Genomic DNA, 20,759 nt, shown 5'->3' on the forward strand with positions numbered 1-20,759 from the left:
AGTCAAACACCTCCCGAGTATCTCTATTACGCTTGGTGCACATTAAAAGACCCCAAAGCAGACGTTCAAGTGAAAGTGTTTTTATTATACTATGATTTTTTTTTCTTACAGAAATGCTGGCTTCTCATCGTGATTGAGAAGTAACCCGGTGGTCTCAAATTGTCATTCCAAGACACAGATAAGAGACTGAAGATCCTGTTTTGGGAGTGGGTGGGTGGGGATGACGAAACAGCAAAGGAGCAGCGTGGGAGACATATAACAATGGAGAGCGTCCATCTGTGGCTGTTCTACACATAATCAAGTTCTCAACAATGGAGCTCAGTTATTTCTCTGACACTTTATTCACTCTTTATTGTGCAAAAAGAGACAAAATGTTAGATTTGTCCCGACTGTCAGATTTAAAAAAAAAAAAAAAACAATAATAATGCACTTTTATCATATTTTCCACACTCAATGAGTTTGTATGTATTTGTCATTTTCTTTGTTGTAACACCTCAATACACACACTTTAAGTGCTGTAAATGTTTTTTTAAAGCATTATTTATTTTATCTGCATAGTATTTGCAGCATTATATTGCTGCTTCACTTTGCTCTTGCTGCTACACATAAAAAGGGGTGCAGAAAGAAAGTTAAGGTCAAGTTAGCATGACTGCAGCTTCAAACAGTCCGAACAAAAGGACACGTGATTTTGTGAATGCAAAAAGGATTTTTACTTGAAGAATCCACATCAGTCTTCAGTATACAATTTCGGAATTTACACAGTAAATACATTAGAGGCTTTGCAACACTATCATAGAGGGTTTTAGAAATAATAAAGCATATATTTTTGCATAATTTCTATTAAAAACAACATTGCATATAGTTCAACGTCTACATTTGAGAAATCGACTTAAGAAAGTATTTTGGTGCAACTGCGTTACAGTGTTAACAGCAATAATAAAATAACACTTTCGCCACAAACAGATAATTCATACAATTAACAATCTTAATTAAGACCACGGTTCCATGAAAGTCACCACAATTTGGGGTTGTTAAATTGTCCAAAAATAATATGCAACGAATAAGGACACCTGTGTGTTTTCCCCAGACAACTTCGACTTTCAGTAATCAACAGTTATGCAGTACTGTACGTGTTTTTAACCCCCCGCCCCAAAAAACCAACAAAAAAAACAAGAACAATAGCAACAAAAAAAAAAACGTGATTTCAGGACAATAGAACTAATTCTAATTTAATTTAGTATTTATACTTGATGGGCAACAAGTTCCACCTAATGTGGGTCTTTTCAAAATGATCATAAGAGAGACCAGAGAGTAACGTGCAGGCAGAAATCCCCACTGTTGAATTAAAGAGGTTGCCTGAAATCTTCGCTGTTTTGATTATGCAAAGCAACCAACCAACAAATGCAAACTTTGTTTTCTGATTCACCTTTACTTGTCTTTGATGCTGTTCATTGCGCACTGTTGCTCTGCGTAAAGTGGCGCACTGACCCACAGGAGTTTGAATATATTTTGCCATGTAGAGCCCTTAGATGCGTTAATATGAAATTGCTGAAAAGCTTTCTGTTTTGTGAGAAAAGAAAAAACAACAACAACAAAAAGCTAAAGAAAAGCAATACTCACAATTCCAAACAAAATATTGTTCGAGGCTGGAGTGATGAGCTATCTTCCCCCTGTGTTTTTAACTTAAGTTTTCCCACCGATGAAGGAGGCGAGCTTTACACGCCTGGTTGCCTGCGAGGCAATAAAACGATATGGTTGCAGAGGAGACTTGTTGGACATCACCTAGACACGGCAGACGGTCAAAGCCAGTTGTTTTGGACTTGGCAGTGCAGAATGCGCACAGATATTCACATTTGAATCTACAGGATTTTTTTTCAACTTTTTGTTCTTTGTCTGGATATATATATATATTTTTTTTTACCTATTTAAGTATTGGATTTATTTATTTATTTGTTTAAACTTTTTTTAATGAATCAGTTTGCAAGCTTTCATACAGATTGAGGCATTTCATTGTTTAAATTGCTGCACCAGAACATTCTGTTTTCCATCACGCTGTTGCTTTTTGTCTTTTAATTAACATAAACACTCACTTTCCTCTGATCCTTTTGCTGGCTTTACTTTTTTGTTGTTGTTGCGTTACCGCACATTTGTTCGTGAATTAGTATGAGATTTAAAATGTTTCTGCAAGAAAACGTGATTCTGCAGTCATGGTGACCTTGCATTAAGCGTGCAGATCATTTTTCAACTGTTGCTTACAGACAATGCATTCTCTAAATTTACTGACGCATTGAGTGGGTGTGGCTGCACAGATCAATCTCCAGCGAGAATGATCCTGCTGTACAGCAATAAAGTCAATATTCCAGCAATGGTTAAAAAATTTCTTTTTTTTTCCCTATGAGCTTTGGGGCAAAAAAAGGGCTGGAGAGGAGTTTCCGCTGCAGCCAGGCAGCCAATAGAGTCTCTTGTAAGCGCTCACATGAGTTGCTTTTTTTTTCCTCCATGCTGTTTTTAATGACTGATATTGATGTATGGTAATTTCTTAGCTGGATCACATGACACAATTACCTCAGGAATCGATCAAGATGTATTGCAGGTCTGCCTGCGTTTCCGAGTTTTCCTCTCTGTCGGGGTCTCTTCGCACACCCGCGGTGCTACAGATGGACAAAGTTTAACGCGGCCGCGCCGCCAACTCCGTCCCTCTGTTGCATGGAGGAAAAAGGAAGAAGAAAAATGACGGAATTCGACGATCGCAGCTGTGCGTCAAATATGTTTTTGCCCAGCTGCACTTATTATGTTTCGACGCCTGATTTCACCTCAGTCTCCTCCTTTCTACCGCAGACTACTTCGTGTCAGATAAATTTCCCCTATTCGCCAAATATAGCCCAAGTCCAACCTGTTCGAGAGGTCGCGTTCAGGGATTATGGACTGGACCATCCCAAATGGCACTACAGGGGCAATTACGCGTCTTACTACTCAACGGACGAGATAATGCACCGGGAACTGATTCAGTCGTCGAGCGGCAGGGCGGATGTGATATTTAAAAACGAGCCCCTGTACGGTCACCACGGGGGAACCAGCGCGCAGTGCAATTTCTTCGCGGGAGTGGGCCGAAACGGTGTTCTTCCCCAGGGTTTCGACCAGTTCTTTGATTCTCCTAACACGGAGCACCCCAAACAAAAGGCTGCAGAGACTGCTGCCCACGACCATCATGACGATGCTGATGCCACGAACATCAGCCAGGCTGTAACCAAACTGGAGCAACAAAACGCAGAACCTCCCGGGAGCGTCGACGAGGACTCATCTTCCAACTGCGGCGACAAGAGCAGCCGCCAGAGTGAGTCTAGTCTGTATTTTCCCTCATCATGCGAAGAACAAAAGGTGTTCGGAGCGTGTGGGATGCACAGCGTCCACCTCCGTGGCGATCCGCGGGTTATATGCAGCTTTATAAGCATGCAAAAGCTTTTATATCCCAATAAGATTTACTTTACGGTTGTAAAGGAATTTACAATGGGAAACAGTTAAAGCAACCGTGCTTTAAGGTTTCCTGTGTGCAAGAACAATGCAATGTGGATTGACTTAACTTAGATTGATGGAGCATTAAAAAGTGATCATTTTTGGCGGAGGGATCGATATTTTTAAGGCAGATTTAAGATGAAAAAATGGGTGCGCATTGTGCCAAAATACGCATGACAATCGGGTCTTTTTAATGCAGATAACCTCTGAATTGTGCGTGTTCGAGTGTGTGTGTGTGTGTGTGTGTGTGTGTGTGTGTGTGTGTGTGTGTGTGTGTGTGTGTGTGTGTGTGTGTGTGCATGCGCGAGCGTTCGAGCTGTCTGTTTAGGTTTGTGTGTGCGCGTGTGTATACGTAAGGGCCTTCCTACCAATAAAGGCCTGACTAAATTATTGCATTTTTTTTTTTTTTTTTTAACACAGTTTACTTCACTTGTAGACTCGGTGATCCTGGACACTGACCGTACCTTTCTACTCTTGCAGGGGGTTGTTTTTTGTTCACGATTGTTTTCCTGTTTTGCAGGTTCATCAACCAAGTCCAGGAAGAAGAGGTGTCCGTACTCCAAATACCAAATCCGAGAACTTGAACGAGAGTTTTTCTTCAACGTTTACATTAACAAGGAGAAACGCCTCCAGCTGTCCAGAATGTTAAATCTGACTGATCGCCAGGTGAAGATTTGGTTTCAGAACAGGAGAATGAAGGAGAAAAAACTCAACCGCGACCGCCTACAGTATTTTACTGGAAACCCTTTATTCTGATATCTGAGGCTTGCTTTAGCATCCAAAGACACACAGACTGAACTGAACAAGCTTCTCGGTACTATATAAGAACTGCAAGCTAATTTGCCACATATTTTAGATAATTGGTACATTTATTTTAAGCTGTTCATCCATTTATTGGCTTCACTCTGGCAATTAAGTCAATCAGAATATTTTCATTGTTATTTTGAAATTATATTAAATATATTCCTCCTTCTTTTCTTTTGTAGATATATTTGTAACCTGCATGTATTAGATGTTGTGTATTGTCAAATAATAAGCAGAGCAAACTATTCTCTTTTACAAAAATACTCGCGTGCGGCTCAAACAACAAAAGAAGAAGAAGAAGAAAAAGAAGAAGAAGAAGAGCGATTTTGTGTTATATTTTGAGGGGCTTGGTGTTCCCCACGAAACATGAAGGAGCGCTATTTCAGTTTGGTGCTAGAAGTCTTGTATGATCCCGTTGTTTCCTCTGCTTTGAAAAACTGAATTGTTTGCTAAACCTTGAACCGTCTAGACAGCATAATAAAAAGTAGCTGTAAAGATCTAAATAAGGGGCTATTGGACTGTGGTGTTTCAGCCCCCCAGACCACATGAGGAAAAGATCTTCCTTCCGGTCTTAAAGAGCTTTTCCTCCGCATCCAAGCGCATTTCTATAGGGTTTCCACCAGATTCAGATTTTGTTAAAATTTGTTTTGTTTCCAAGGATGTTTTTTGTTGTTGTTGTTCTTATCGATCTTGTTGTTGTTTTATTATGTCACTGACTTCTGGCATCACCCGCAAAGGACTGGAAAACTGCAGAAGAAAGAGATTTGTCACGTTTTACCTTATTTTCGAGTTTGCTTGAATGTGCGGAAAACGTGTGGAGCAGCTTCGCTTTATAACGCAGTTTTGCAAAAAAATAAAAATAAAAAAAACAGTCTCGACTGCAACAAGTCTGTTTACAGAAACCTGTTCATAACACTTGCAATGCAGAATAATAATTAATATAGTCTCACTGTATGTTTGAGCTGCATTTAAGTCAAGAACGAGCAGGAATTAATGTCAAAATTATTTCTGATTCCTTTTTCCATGCACTCTAATTTCCCTGGGTCGTGATTTTATTCTGGCATGAAAAATGGATCACCAACTGCGTGGTGTGTGTTTTTTTTACATTCACATTGTATCCACATGAGGGCAGACTTTCATATTCAGTTGAATGGAAATGCAGACTCGGGCAAATTTAATATGTATCCAACATGGAAACCGAGGTGGAACAATCTGTTCTGCCCAGGGATTACTGAGATTTTATTTTAAGCAGTTCCTTCAGCTAAATAATCTATTAGGCTTTTCACAATCTCTTTCCTTTTAGCCTTCCAGGCACACCCATACAGACACTTGTAAAAGTACCAATAAATGAAAAAGGAAAAAAATAATTTTTTTGCATCAATTATTCTGATTTTTTAGTTTTAAATGACTGATATTATTGCTTATATATATATATATATATATATATATATATATATATATATATATATATATATATATATATATATATATATATATATATATATATATGTATATATCTCAGAACAGGAGAATGAAGGAGAAAAAACTCAACCGCGACGGCCTACAGTATTTTACTGGAAACCCTTTAAAATGCTGTAGAATACTGCATTTCCTATATATATATATATATATATATATATATATATATATATATATATATATATATATATATATATATATATATATATATATATATATATATATATATATTTCCTATATATATAGGAAATGCAGTATTCTACAGCATTTTAAAGGGTATCTATCTATATATCTATATATATATATATATATATATAGATATATATACCATATGTATATATGTAAAGATATATACATCTTTATATACAACAAAGATGTATGTATATATATATATACATCTTTGTTTTCAGTATCCCAGTGTGTTGAAGAAATATAGTTTACCAAGTCGGATATTCTAGTGGTTTCATTGGATCTGAACTAACTGGTGAACAAATTAGATCAGGTCCATCCTTGGAGCTGTAAAGCTACGCAAAGCAAACCAGTGGCAGCGCTAAAGGCTAAAAGGTAATATCACACTGTTGAGCTTGAACTCATCGATCTGTTATTTCATGAACAATCTGCCTTTGTCTGTATCCTTTGAAGCATTTGATATAAATCATTGCCAAATTGAAAAACGAACAACCAAACAAAAATAATATGTTGTGGTTCGTGTCTGTCAACCTTTATTAAAATAGTTGAGTGAGAGTTTAACTTGGGGAGACTTTTTTCTGATTATATTATATTATATTATATTATATTATATTATATTATATTATATTATATTATATTATATTATATTATATTATATTATATTAGACATTTTGTTTTATACTATAATTATTCTCAACAACAACAACAACAACAATAATAATAATAATAATAATAATAATAATAGTAAAAGTAAAACTTTGACATGTTCATTCATTTAAATTTTCTTAATGAAAAGAAATAACAGTTGTATCCTCGAGACAACTGGATGTCTTGTATCCAGTTATATCCAATCAGTCTTATTTCTGTTTTTAAGTGTATTTTCTGTCTTTCCTTGGAAAATACATCCCCACGTAACAGAGGGTTGTTTACACATTGTCTTGAAAGGATAACATGATCAATATGGAGCAAGTTCTTATTAAAAGCGAAACATATTTGGCCTAATTTTACCTCCTCATTAAAAATATAACGTTCTGTTTATACGCGATGTTGCAGTAAATTGAGCCACAGCATTTTATTCGCAAACTATTAATACTGCCTGTAGATAGCGTTCAATATATCTACAATACCTCTGCCGTCATTTCAGACTTTACCACCGTGTCTTCAATTGCGTGATTCTGCTTCCTGTTGTTATCATTGCCCATAACACTGGGACAAGTCACAGCTACTGTGGCCTACATTCTAGCATTTGCTCAGATATCACTAAGAGCTGATTTTAGTGGAAACACTTCATCGTGCTCACATTCGCCCTCCTTAAAGGAAGCTCTTGATACTGCGCACCCCGCTGCTCCCATCAGGTTATTTTTAACGCATCGAGTGAAATTAAGTTTAGATAGAAATAAGAACGATCTAATTTATGACATGAATAACGTAAAGCCGCTCTCTGTGGACAAAGTACCAGGGGTACCTTAAGGCTTTGAAAACCCAGCGCCAGTCGCATAAAGCGCTGCGGTTTGTGCCTTTTTGTTTGGGGTAACGTGTGCGCATATTTTAGCCTCTATGGCTTGTTAAATATATTTCCAAAGACGATGTCTCACAAATTAGACACATTAAACGAATAAGCAAAAAAGTGTATCTGCATTTTACATTTTTTAATGTTTTTTTTATTTATTTATTTATTGAATAGTTAGGTAATATCTAAATATCTAATGCATTTGAATATCTTCAAATGCACATATTTGTGAGCTCTTTTTCGTTTTTGACTTTGGAAAACATGATGAAATAATAAATGTGTTTAAATTGCTAATACGCTTAACTGATTTTAATCTTACGATGTGTTGTCACCAATGCACCATTCAAACCGCAGAACACACACCACGCACAAGCACGCGCCCGCGACACACACCACACACACACACACACGCACGCACACACACACACGCACACATCATCCACATTGGTACTACTCTATTACTCACAAAGGGAAATATACATACTTTTAGCCTTTGTGCGTAAAAACAAACACTGTTCTTGTAAAAGAAAGAGACATCGACGAGAAATAAGAATTGCTTATGAAATTCCACGTTTTGTTTTTATTTTAGATGTTCCTTTCAACGTAATCATACAGCCTCCTTCAAGTCCTGCAAAACCAATTTCAAGTCCGCGTCATAGGTGTCGCTGTTGACCACGTCTGCCTCCGCAGAGAGAGCGCGTCCAGCCAGAGGAGGCTGCGTCTCAAGGCCATTTTCAAATCTCATTGGTGGGTTTGTCATGTGGTGCGCAGGCATCCTGACTTACAGATTGTTTTTCCTAGACATGTCAGCTTACAAAAAGACATCTCTCTTCTCTTAAGAACTGAAACCTAACAACAACAAAAAAATAAAAAAATAGCGATGTCTTTCCCCAGCAGTTCACCTGCGACCAACCCGTTCTTAGTGGACTCTTTGATCGGCGCCTGCAGGACAGACAGCTTCTACTCCAACAGCAGCATGTACATGCCGTCCGGCTCGGACATGCACGGGACCTACGGAATGCAAACCTGTGGACTCCTGCCGTCTTTCGGCAAAAGGGGGGAGGTTGGACCCCAAAACACGGCCATGAGCGTCCACTCGTACATACCCCAGATGGACACCTGGACTGATCCGAGCAGAACCTGCAGAACAGAGCAGATGTCAAACTGCACGTTTCCACAGAGCATCAAGGAAGAGAGCAACTGCTGCATGTACTCAGATAAGAGAGTCCAAAAAGAGGGATATTCGAACGTCATTGGAGAACCCTGCCCCGTGGAGGGTCCGGAGATCCCGGTTCCGGGCTACTTCAGATTGAGTCAAACTTACGCTAACGGGAAGCACCCGGAAAACTACTGCCCGGAGCCGCCGAGCCCGAACCCGACACTCGCGCAGCTCAGCCGGGTCACTCCAAAACCGCAGCACGCCACCTCCTCCTCCTCTTCCTCTGGCTTTGCAGAGACGGAAAAGAACGTCCGGGATCCAGAAACGATAACCAGCACACCGAACCGAGGGGAGAGTCCGGACCCAGTAAAGTCCGGCTCTGAAGAGAAAACCGAAGCGTCCAGCCCCGAGCTGCAGAAGGAAGGGAAAGGTGGGTTGGCTGCAGTGAAATGAAAAGCTTTTATCCGCAGCTCTGAGGAGGCTCCAGTAGCATCATAAAAGCAAGTATAAAACACAAACAGCCCTAAAGTCGTAATGTTTAATGATAGTCTTTCTCAGGTTGCAATAATGGGCAGCTGAATGCTTTTACCATGCTACATGAACCCCTCTGTCTCCTGTCTATTATTGTTTAGAAATATATATCATAGCACATTTTTAAGGCTATTTTCACAAATTGAACTTGTAATTATTTTTCACAAATTAATTGATTGACTATTTAAACTACATTTAATTAGTGCTAGACAGCAGTTGGAATGTTTAATTTGAACTTTTCAGAAATAGATTTGATCAACAACAACAACACACAAAAAAAGTAAATGTAATGGAACACCATGGGTTTATTTTTAGTCCTTGCAATCACCTCCTCTAATTTATTTGTCTTATTCAGGGAAAGCATTTACGTTGCGTCTTATTTCCCAGAGGTGAGATCCAGAAGCAGCAGGTGAGATGTTTGTGCTCAGCAGTGTGCAATCTGCCTCGGTTTCTTTTTTTTTCTCTCTCTTTAATCTGCAGACTGCAAGAGTGACGCGCTGACGAACAACTGGCTCACGGCGAAGAGCGGCAGGAAGAAGAGGTGCCCCTACACTAAGCACCAGACCTTGGAGTTGGAGAAGGAGTTCCTATTCAACATGTACCTGACCCGGGAGCGCCGCCTAGAGATCAGCAGGAGCGTCAACCTGACCGACAGGCAGGTCAAGATCTGGTTCCAGAACCGCAGGATGAAATTGAAGAAAATGAACCGGGAAAACCGCATCCGGGAACTGACCTCGAATCTCACCTTTTCCTGAGCCTCCCCGCGCCTCTGGTTATAGTTCTTTTAAAAAAAAAAAAAATTTTGTGTGCTTTTCGTGGCATTTGGACGTTTATCTTAACTTTCAACAAAGCTGTGACTGTCTCCTGTGTTGCGTGGCGTCGTGTGTTTCTGTTGTTTCATCACAGGGTAGAGCACTTTTTGGTCTTAAAGCATTACGTGGCGAGCAGGCACTCCTTCCTTTTTTTACCAAAAAGACTTCCTGACATAAAGTGGGGATGAAGAAGCTGTGGAGTCACGGAAGCACATTTTGTCGTGTTTTTGTGAAACATTTCTTTTGCTCTTTCCGTGCAAGCCTCCCTTCTTTTGCTTGATGCAAACACGTTTCCTTGACGGAAAACAATGATAAACTGTGGATTTATTGCATGTTTTGGTGCATGTGTATCTTGCAATAAATATGTGGTCAAAGAAGCTGATTTTATTTGCATTCGTGTGATCGGAGGTTACTTGATGTTGTTTAAAGTGGAGGAATATGTGCGCGAAAAAAAAGAAGAAGAAAGGACATGTTAGGTGTGTGCACTTCGAATCAAAGAGCGTCGCTAGAATGGTTTAGTTGCAGAAATATAAATATATTAAATTACTTTAAAAAAGAGTAAAAATCTACGAACTTTCATTTGCGCGATATGTTAGCACATCATTCTATAGTATTTTTGCTAAGATAAAATTAATAGAATATTAGTTAAACTATAACCCATCTCGCAAAGGAAAGCTCTTTATGACGTTCTATGTGAGACATGGAACGCAAAAATGTCTTATTTATTTGCTAATGGAAATAAATAACACTGCCCAATAATTATAATTATAATAATAATAATTAAAATCGCCCGGAAAAGTAAAAAAAGGTAAGAACAAAAATAAAGTTCTTCAGATGCGATTTGTCGCAGAGAAAACACGTCGGTCTGCTTCTGCACTGGAATAAAGAAGCTAAGGGAATGCAAAAGAGGCGGGGATTCTGTAATTTAAAAAAAAACACGCTAATGCTTTGATGGTTAATCCTGCTTATAACCTCACTAATACACCATAAACACAGCGTTAGAATGGGTTGTATCAAAGCATGAGTTCGTTTGGAATAAGGAAGCTCTGCGTGTCCTCCGAGATATTCATCCTCTTTGCCATTTATTCAAAAATAAATTCACACGTGGCCACAAAAAAAAAATGTCTATATTTTTAGAATTACAAAAATCCCCAAATTATTTTTGCAAGATTCATAAACACTACTCAAATGTAGCAATCCAATAACGTTTAATAAAATAACATAATTTTGTGGAATTGGGGTAAACGTCAGTTTGCTTCATATCAGCTTAAGAATTAAAATGACATTTAGAAAAAAACAACAACAAATAAACAAACAAACAAAAAAACAACCTAGAAAAAGCAGATTAACATCTAAACACAGGACACAGCCTTTTGGAAACAACGACGACACGCACCTCATAAAACATTTATTGATACATTATTGCTCTGCCTTGAATGAATACAATAATTCCAGCCACTGCTATTTCCTCCCTTAGCATGGAAAAACGAAACCAGCCCGTAATATAATAGAGTTCAACATAATGTACTTTTCCTTGCCAAATATTAACAATGCATACACCGCATTGTGAACGGAAACGGCGTCTGCTACTTTACAGCGTGTTATTACATCTCTTTTACGAGGACTTTGTAAGTCTATAAAGGGCTTTACAGGCATTCAGGGTATGTCGGGGCGACATTATAAGAGTATTCTTAGACATATACGGGACAATTCGTATTTATCTTAAATTTGGATTCTTTAATGTCTGATTTCTTAGAATACATATGTTGATTTCCATCGCGTTTTTTTTTAATGATTTCCTACAATGAAAATCTAAATTAAAGCTGATGAAAAAAGGGGGAGGATTTATTCACTGGCTGTATTGGTAAATATGACCACGTGATCCATGCAACCAATCCCTGTAAGATGCAGGCCAGCAAAAATACTATGATTGTTCATAGAGGGAAGCTTCCCGTTAACAGCGCAACCCTTTTTATATGAGTAAGGAAGGGATGGAAAAATGTCTTCCAGCGGCGCTCTCGGTAACTGCTTTGTGGACGCTATGATGGGGCAGGAGCCGGAGGAGATGTACGGAGCTCGCTTCATCCAGCCGCCGCACACCATGACCCCGAGGCCGCCGCCAGGTGCCGGGGACAGCGCAGACTTCTCCTCCTGCAGCTTTTCACCAAAGTCCGCCGTTTTCACCCCGTCCTGGTCCTCGATGCACCCTCAGGGACTTTATCACCCCTATGTCCACCATCACCACCACCAGTCCCATCTGCCCGCATCGGACAGCAGATACGTCGGCGTGCGCTCCTGGATGGACCCCATCTCCAACCACGTTTCCTTCGCCGGGTTCCACTCCTCCGGCAGCAGACCGTACGGGACTAAGCCGGAGCTCCTCCTGCCCGGGAAGCCTACAGGCGGGGACCCGCTGGAGGAAACTGAAGCTGGGACCGGAGCTGAGGCGCGACCCGTGACCGCGGAGTTCTCCTGTGGAGCTGCAGAGTGTCCGGAAAAGGCGAGCAGGGAGCGGAGTGGGAGCGAGGCTTCGAGTCATGGCGATCCCAAAGACGAAAAGCCACAACAACTTGACCCAAGTAAGTTTAAGAAAAAAAAAAAATAGAAATAGCTGGTGCTGATTTACAACTGGGAGAACTGGATGAGCTGGGTGTGTAAAACTGGAGGTTTTACTAACCTATAAAAGTGTCTGGGACTATACTGAGGCTGCGTATGGGGGTGGGGGGAAGCCGCCCTGAAAAGGTTATTGCAGGGAACTCTGGTCTTTTTCATGCAATAATGTCACCCAAATATGATGCGTTAATACAGCAACAATCTTCTCAGGAAGATGAAATTAATTTAATCCAATCACACCTAATTATTGTACATAATATCTACCTGTATTCCGCTTTTTTTTAACAAAAATTCCACACTCAGGCCACCACAAATCCGCTATTTAAGAACTCAAGCCACATTCGAGATCACCTCATGTTATATCTCCTTTTCTAGATAACCCTGCTGCCAACTGGATCCACGCCCGCTCGACGAGGAAGAAGCGCTGCCCCTACACTAAATATCAGACTTTAGAGCTGGAGAAGGAGTTTCTCTACAACATGTATCTGACAAGGGACCGGCGCTACGAGGTGGCTCGCATACTCAGTTTAACGGAGAGACAAGTGAAGATCTGGTTCCAGAACCGGAGGATGAAGATGAAGAAGATGAACAGAGAGAGAAGCGGCAAGGAGGTCATTTAAACTCTTCTTTTTTTTTTCTGTGGCAAAAGGAAAACCCATCTGAACTATCTCACAGTTATTTTGTGCAGCCATTTTTCAAACGGGCCTTTGATTGTAAGTGACAGCATCATCGGACACACATGCATCACATATGAGGAATTTGTCCTGGTGAGATCCAGCACCGGATAACTTCAAGCCATACAAACTGGTTTTCATTTTTGTTTAGCCTCATCATCTGCACACTGGGAAGTTGGTGCGATATGAAGCGTGCCTGTGTGTGCGCGCGCGCGCACGCGCGTGTGTGTGTATGTGTATTTTTCGCCTTTTTTAAGATATGGAGTAAAATATGTCCCCTTGCAGCAAGACATTTTGACTGCTCTGGTTCCGAGCACACACACACACACACACAAATGTGATCTGTGCGACAAGGGTTATAAACAACGTTTACAGAAAAACGGTGCGTGTGTGTGTGTACAGTTTCTTTAACTAAGAGGGTGCGATATATTCTCAAAAGGCTTATTCCATATTTATAATTTACATCAATAAAGAAAAATTTCATGATTCTTATGTTAGTGATTCGATTTTTTTTTCCCCATCAAAAATATCCTTCATTGCATTTTTGACAAATAACACCATGAGATAAGAATAACCTATTTTCTCAAATTAAACATTTTTAAAGGTAACTTTTATATGAGTAATTAAGTGTTTATGATCGGGCGAGGGTGTTTTCGACGGATTTCTAATTTATTGTCCAACTTGCACCAGGAATTGCTTTAAAGCAGGAAGAACCGCGGTCCAATAAAGCTATAGAAATGGCCAGACGTCTGGCCTAAATTAGTTTATGGGGCCTGCTCAGTAATTGCACTCGTTTTTTTTGAAAACCCCCATCAGCTCCTCTTTTGGCTTTTTGCGCGTCTCGCTGACAAACAGAAAGTATAGACACTCTTTTTTTTTTTTTTTTTTTTCCACCACGGGTGTCTGGACGATGAATTGTTTCAGAGGAAATCACCCCCCCAACACCATCCCCTGGCTTAATGGTCAGGTTTATTCATCAACTGCACTTCCCACCGATGGGAAAAACTTCACTTTGACTGCACGGAGCGCGTTGCGACCCCTCAATCTGATGCCTCTATTTTGGTCTGAGACGTTGAGCCACGCCAGGTGCCACTCCATCGTCATCATGCGTAGTTTATTTGCATTTGTGAAATTTGGTTCTTAAATTGACTGGCATGCTTATAGGTTAACGTCAGCTAAATCTGAGTGCTGAAATATATAGTTTCAAATGTAATCTTTCATCTTCTTCTGAGGCACTTTTAAGAAAAAAAAAACAAGACCGCTAGAGGGCGACGTTGGTCTTTAGGTGCAATTGAATCCTGAGGAACAACTAATGAAATATCCAGTGTCCTCATACATGCGTCCAGTGATTTACATTGCAAAGATGTCCATTCAGATGCAGGTTTGCGCACGTTTTTAAAGCTGGACACATAATATCTTCTTTTTATGCGTTTATTGTGTGGTTTTTTTTAACGAGAGCAGTTGATTTGGAAATCTTTTGACAGAATCCAGACCTCCCCCCTTTCATGATGCTGGAGAATGTCACACAGTTGCACAAAGGAGCAGACAGTTTTAATTGTCGGGAAAGAACAGTATACTGAAGTAAGCAGGGGTAGCAGGGAGTTCTTATTTATTTCGCAGAATTATATTTCAACAAAGAATAGTAATAATAATAATAATAAATGTCCCAATTACACGTTTTCCTGCACAAGCAAAAAGTGGTTTGCTGTTTTGTGGTTGGAGCAGGAAAAAAAATACTTAGAGCTCGGAATGATCTTCAACCAACTGTGGAACAACACTTTTTAACAACACTATTTATTTATCATTAAAAAGCAGAAACAGAGCTAGTGGATGAGGAGTCACCCACTAGCTCATGTACTTTAATTTTCAAGTCAAAGTTAGAAAAAATGTTACTGTCAAATTGAACAGCAGTAATTCAGAGTTATTGATGCATGATAAAAAGAGTATATAAACTGCTATATCTTATCATCATGGTTGCTATTATATTTCTCTTACTACTGAAAATTGTGCTTGGCTTAGGTATTAATGAAAGAATGATAATTAATCCAAAATACTCCAGCGGGGAGCAGTAGTCTATTTTATTTCAAGATGAAGAGCTGGTTGTTTATTTCTACGGTGTTAATATTGCTCTAATTTAAATTATAGTAGCTTATTGAATGGGTCCTGGATGGATGCTTCCTATCTACAGCACCTCAGTGTAAACAAATCATGCCAACCTGGAGAAACAACAAAATCTACAGTAAATAACTACAAACTGCTTAGACAACAACAATAACAAAAACAAAAATCCCCTCTTTTGTAAGCAGGGATGACCCAGGTCATCCCAAGCTGTTTATGTGGGAACCAAATAACCACATGAGGCTCGAAACCTACAAACCCCATTAGAGAACTAAACTCATCTCACGGATCAAGTTTACAGATGAAATATTTTCTGAATGAATTATGCATTACTACCCTTGATGTTCAGTGTTGATCTTATCTAGATCATGTAACATGTTTTCTGTCATTTTTTTTGTTTCTCTAAACAGATTTATGGTGTAGAAGTATATTAACTGTCCCCCACTTACAATGACCTCATCTTCAAAAGTTATCTTCAATAACTACGAGCTTCATGTAGATGTGGAGGTTATTAGTAGAGATGCGATAACTCCCCATACTTGCACAGTCTTGGGTCAGATTTGGTTGTAAGTAAAGCAATTCTACTGTTAAAGCAACAAACTTTCACAATAAATGAATAAAAGTTTCCCTGAAAGAGGTTTCCATCCAGGATTAAACAACATCAAAGTCTTAATATAAAATTCATGTAGAAACCAAACTCCTCGCTCTCTGTTGTTGAAGTGGTCTGGAAAAAAACATTATTACTATGAATAACACTAGCTTAAAAGAATGACAGCTGCATTTATTTAAAAAAAAAAAAAAAAGACTCCTGAAAGCTTTGAAAGGGCTAACCACATGTTGGCCGCCGACAGTCTTGGGGTTGGACATGAAAACCAAAACCTAAGTCAGAAGTTTTATTCCGATATGATCCTGTGGTATAACTTGAAAGATAGGTCTAATAAAAATGAGTAGGAAAAAAATATATGTACACAAACCCCATCTGTGGTTACAAAACCCCCTTATCCCCTCAATACCCTTCTTAACATACTTTAAGTCGATTTTTTTGTGAATATCCTGCAAAAATTAGCTGAATGTACATGTTAAAACATGCTAAATTTAGGAGTCCTTGATTTTGAAATTATTTAATTCTCCAAACTGTTTAACCAAGGTGTGACGTGACTGACTGACTAACTATATAACCAACTACCCAACCAACCAACTAACTAACTAATGGATGTTGAACCTTTAACCTCACAAGTTTTAAAATAAAATAACTTAAGGCAACATTGTATCATAACTACTACCGAATTGGAATGAAGAGCCTGACCCTGCATGGTGTGTGAAAGTTTAAAGGGGTGGTCATTAAATTGCCCATAATCCACCCCATGTCTCTCTCCTTAGTGGAGCTACTAAAAAAAAAAAAAAAAACCCCACAGAACTTCGAGGATTACATTGCATCAACTTCAGCTCAGTTCAGTTCATTTTTTCCTACTTGCTAGCTATTGGCTGGAGTTGTTTGGAAAAGAAATCACCAGGCAACCATCCTCTCAGACAATAAAAACAACCTCCGAGCAATAATTACCGTAAGACAACTCTCTTGCTAAAAGAACATAGATATACCAAATGCCTAAAAACACTAATGGAAGTAAATTTATAATATTTACATGGACAAAAACTATGCACAAATACTACAGAGCTTTGATTCCTTTTGAGACTAACAGTCATGAGAGTCTCCGGTGTTCCAAGTGTCCAAACACAAGCAGCAGACGGCGCCGTTAAAGCACAAGACTAAGACAAATATTAGAACAATCAGAGGACATGCTGAATTGATTCTTTGGCTCTTAGTCTGCAGCCTTGATGTTTTCTAGGTGTCCGTGTGATGAGCGCTTCGCCTCTAATGGAGATTTTAAGGTGACTGTCATGGCTAGGGGGAAAAAAAAAATCCTTTGATATGTCGGCCAGCCACATGATTATAATTAAAACCTTTTAGCTCACAACAAAACATCAGTTCCATATTCCAGCATGTGCTGGAGAGATATCTCTCGTCTCAGTTGGCTGCAGGCTGTAAAGCAAACAATCGGAGCTGTGGGAGGAAAACACGGCTCTGGTTTGCTTTGTTGTGTAACCCGCTGGCTGGGGCTGAGGCCGGCCAGAAGGAATATAACGCAGGCATTCAAATCGTAGTGCATTATGTAGTGTTGAAAGAATTTTTCTCAGTGTCCCAGTTTCCGAGTCAACACACACACACACACACACACACACACACAGAGAGAGAGAGAGAGACTTGGTGTCTTGTGCCTGCGCCGATCATGATAGCAGGGTCAGCTATTTCAGTCTGCAGTCCTGCTGCAGCCGTGGATTCAAAATATTCACACACGTTTTGTGGCCAGGCTGGAAGGAGGCCAAGAGGCTAAGCGTTAGCCACTGGAAATGCACGTGTGGAAAACGCTGTTTATTGAAGCTATTAATCACTGGAAGCAAGCCAACATTTGTGCTTTTAAACAACAACAACAAAAAGCTTAAAACCCACAACTATAAAATGCGCTGTTAGTATTTTTATGAATGTTTTAGTAAGTGCACAGCGTATGTTTTTTTTTGCTTTAAATTCATTTTAATTTAATTTTAATTTTAATTTAATTTAGTCACCACAAAACAAGTAATAGGCTACACGACATTTCAAGACACTTTACGGTTGACCAACTCATCTCAAGTTAAATCGATTGAATACATTGTAATTCGATCGTAATTATAATACAATACACGAGTCACATGTTGATTATGTGGAAATAGACATACTTGTATTTTCTTTATAGAGCACAATTAAGCAATTTTTTTCTCTAAGAGGATTACAAACGCCTAACAACTGAAATATTGTTCTATAAGAAGAAAACTCGATGTTTGTATTTCAGTTCGGTTTTTTGGTCAAATCTGCATAATTGCGCTTAGTTGAACTGCCGCTGCTCGTTTCCAGCCTATTTGAGTAAATTATATTCGGTTCGTTATATTTCAGTTCGATTGAATAGAATAGAAGTCGAACTCAGAAAAAGAGCAAAGCCTGCAGCAGCTTTCTGAGGCTGAAAGGGGGTGACGCATGGTCAGAAATCGTCCCAACTCGCCAATGACGAGTCGGGAGTGAGAATGTGTTGAAATAACACAGCGAAGGAAAACAGAAACGCACTGCGAAAGGATGCACACCCACTTAGTGTAAAATGCGAAGAGAAAAAAATCCTGCATCTGAAGAGTTTTCAGTATCTCAGAGGAGACACTAGAACATATGTAGGTAATAAACGAAGCGCTAGTTTTCATTTCATCAAGTTTTGTCGTTTTTGGCCTTATGTTTATAATGTTCTCATGATATTAGTTTGTGATCCATATCGATTTGAATCTTCTCCCATGTCTCTTTCAGTCCTGGAAGGACTGTGAGTGGCAAGCATGACATCCAATAAAATAAAATAAAATAAAATAAAATAAAATAAAATAAAATAAAATAAAATAAAATAAAATAAAATAAAATAAAATAAAATAAAATAAAATAAAATAAAATAAAACACTTAGCTATCCAAAGCCTGTTTAATAGGGCAAGGGGCCCAGAAAAAACCCCCAAAACATTTTATCTAGGCCTTGCTACCCTCAGACACCGCAGGTCAACTGATGTTTCCTTCTTACTGGTGTTTGTGGATTATTCCAACACAGGAATCAGTAAGAATTTTAGTCCAATTTTCAAAAGCTGCATTGACATCAAATGTTGTAAAAAATATATAGATTACTTTTAGAAATGAGTAAAATAAATAAAAGTAGTTATTCTACTTAAATTCAGATCCTTTTGCATTTACTTGTGCTTTTTAGGTGATTACACTTATTAGGAAAGTTCAGTATAAGAAACAACAGTTTGACAACAAAACACTTTGCTCTATTCCATTCAATTCAAGTTTAATTATTCAAAAACAACACAGTAAACTGTATTACATGTTAAAAACAAATCAGCTATTGTTTTATGCGTACGTTTTATAGCCACAAGCTAATTTGCAAGCCTAGTTCTTGGTTGGACCTTTTCTGACAACAGTTTCCATCCGCTTACATGTCCGCTTCTTTTTTTAAATAATTACATCAGTTCTGTCCAGCCAACTAACCAGCAGCTCAGTTCGCTTATGTCTTGTCCCAGCCGTGTAGTTATCATATTGACGAAAAACACACAATACTAATAATAAGTTACTGGTAAGAAAAAATTCTGAAATATTTCCTCGTTATTTAGATAATATAAAAAATTGGACGTTTTCCCACATAGTCGATATTTTCTACTGGATTATTTTAATATTTAAGCCAGACATTAAAACATGTCAATATTTGATCATAATTACGTGATTTCGCTGTACACTGCAGCTCTGTGCGCGTCTCCAGTCTGTTAAAACCGAGTCAACAAAGATGAACTTAAGCAATTCGAGCATGACGCAAATTCACAGAAAGAAATTCTTGCAGAAAGTTTGTCAGGATGTTGATTTTTGTACATTCTCCAACTCAACTGAGATGGAAAGTAGGGAAAGAACAGAAGAGAAAAGGTGGGGGGGCTGATCTGGTTGTAACATTTTTATTAGCCTTAGGTGACCAGTAGTGCTGGAGCTGTGCAATTAAATCCATCCACCAAACACCCACCCCCACTTAAGCTGAATGGAAGGGGGAGGAAGCCCATTTCTTTGAAATAATTAAATGAAAAGCATCCTCGCATTCAGCCGATAAAGCTCCACAAGCATCATAGCTCTGAGGATAATATGCAGTTCTGGAAAAATTTGATTTCGCCTTTGAAAAAACAAAAATCGATTCTCTCGAACGCAGGCAAACGCACAGAAAACAGAAATAAAGAGGCTTGTCTATGTCTTATTTCCATTGAGCTCTATTCTGTTTTTAGATCAATCTGAACCAAGTTCCTGTGATACACCAGCCATCGTGTCCATTTGGTTTTGCTGCATAATCCGATCTACTGGAGATCAACGGAAACCGCTGCAACATGGCGGCTCTCCGACGTCAGACGACTTCAGCATTGGAACAAGAAGTGACCAATATTTGAACGTTAATCCGTTGTTTTCCACTCATGAAACGTGGAACAAAAATTTAAAGTCGCACAAGTCTCCACGTCCACAAGAAAGCACTGCTGAAAACACATGCAGGAAACCAGAGTCTGACAATAAATCCCACAGAGCTGACTCCGGCTGCCACCAAGCTGAACGGGAATGAAATGAAGGAAATTCCTCTTTTTTTGCAGCTTGCTAGGAATGCTCACAAGCATGAAACTGTGGTTGCCTTACTATTTAGCCAGCAAATCTCAAGGGTCAGCAGTGTGAGAATATTCACACGGAATCAGATGTTGACTCTTATTTTTTGGA

The 20,759-nt window shown here is 39.0% G+C and overlaps 3 protein-coding genes across 4 annotated transcripts; all 3 read left to right on the top strand.

Moving 5' to 3' along the window:
- Window positions 1-2,507: 2,507 nt before the first annotated feature.
- Window positions 2,508-5,684, top strand: LOC102235062 (homeobox protein Hox-D11a). The gene is made up of 2 exons (XM_005806264.3): window positions 2,508-3,334; window positions 4,034-5,684. Exons 1-2 carry the CDS (start codon window positions 2,707-2,709, stop codon window positions 4,267-4,269), a joined length of 864 nt encoding a protein of 287 aa, XP_005806321.2. The 5' UTR covers window positions 2,508-2,706; the 3' UTR covers window positions 4,270-5,684.
- Window positions 5,685-8,074: 2,390 nt separating this feature from the next.
- Window positions 8,075-10,374, top strand: hoxd10 (homeobox D10). 2 transcript variants are annotated; one of them, XM_023336500.1, is made up of 3 exons: window positions 8,075-9,084; window positions 9,541-9,574; window positions 9,666-9,768. In XM_023336500.1, exons 1-3 carry the CDS (start codon window positions 8,376-8,378, stop codon window positions 9,676-9,678), a joined length of 756 nt encoding a protein of 251 aa, XP_023192268.1. In that variant the 5' UTR covers window positions 8,075-8,375; the 3' UTR covers window positions 9,679-9,768. The 2 variants fall into 2 exon arrangements, with proteins under 2 accessions (XP_023192268.1, XP_005806322.1); XM_005806265.2 differs by lacking the exon at window positions 9,541-9,574 and having other exon boundaries at window positions 8,080-9,084; window positions 9,666-10,374.
- Window positions 10,375-11,205: 831 nt separating this feature from the next.
- On the top strand, window positions 11,206-13,760 carry LOC102235581 (homeobox protein Hox-D9a). Its single transcript, XM_005806266.2, has 2 exons — window positions 11,206-12,576; window positions 12,986-13,760. The coding sequence occupies exons 1-2, from the start codon at window positions 11,997-11,999 to the stop codon at window positions 13,228-13,230; spliced, it is 825 nt and encodes a 274-aa protein (XP_005806323.1). The 5' UTR covers window positions 11,206-11,996; the 3' UTR covers window positions 13,231-13,760.
- The last annotated feature ends 6,999 nt before the right edge of the window (window positions 13,761-20,759 follow it).

This window comes from Xiphophorus maculatus, chromosome 7 (genome assembly GCF_002775205.1).
Source record: "Xiphophorus maculatus strain JP 163 A chromosome 7, X_maculatus-5.0-male, whole genome shotgun sequence".
Taxonomy (NCBI): Eukaryota; Metazoa; Chordata; class Actinopteri; order Cyprinodontiformes; family Poeciliidae; genus Xiphophorus; species Xiphophorus maculatus.

Coding starts and splice junctions, on each gene's coding strand:
- hoxd10 (XM_005806265.2), top strand. CDS start 8,376: ATGTCTTTCCCCAGCAGTTCACCTGCGACCAACCCGTTCTTAGTGGAC. Junction 9,085..9,665: donor GCTGCAGAAGGAAGGGAAAG/GTGGGTTGGCTG, acceptor TTTAATCTGCAG/ACTGCAAGAGTGACGCGCTG.
- LOC102235062 (XM_005806264.3), top strand. CDS start 2,707: ATGGAGGAAAAAGGAAGAAGAAAAATGACGGAATTCGACGATCGCAGC. Junction 3,335..4,033: donor CGACAAGAGCAGCCGCCAGA/GTGAGTCTAGTC, acceptor CCTGTTTTGCAG/GTTCATCAACCAAGTCCAGG.
- LOC102235581 (XM_005806266.2), top strand. CDS start 11,997: ATGTCTTCCAGCGGCGCTCTCGGTAACTGCTTTGTGGACGCTATGATG. Junction 12,577..12,985: donor GCCACAACAACTTGACCCAA/GTAAGTTTAAGA, acceptor CTCCTTTTCTAG/ATAACCCTGCTGCCAACTGG.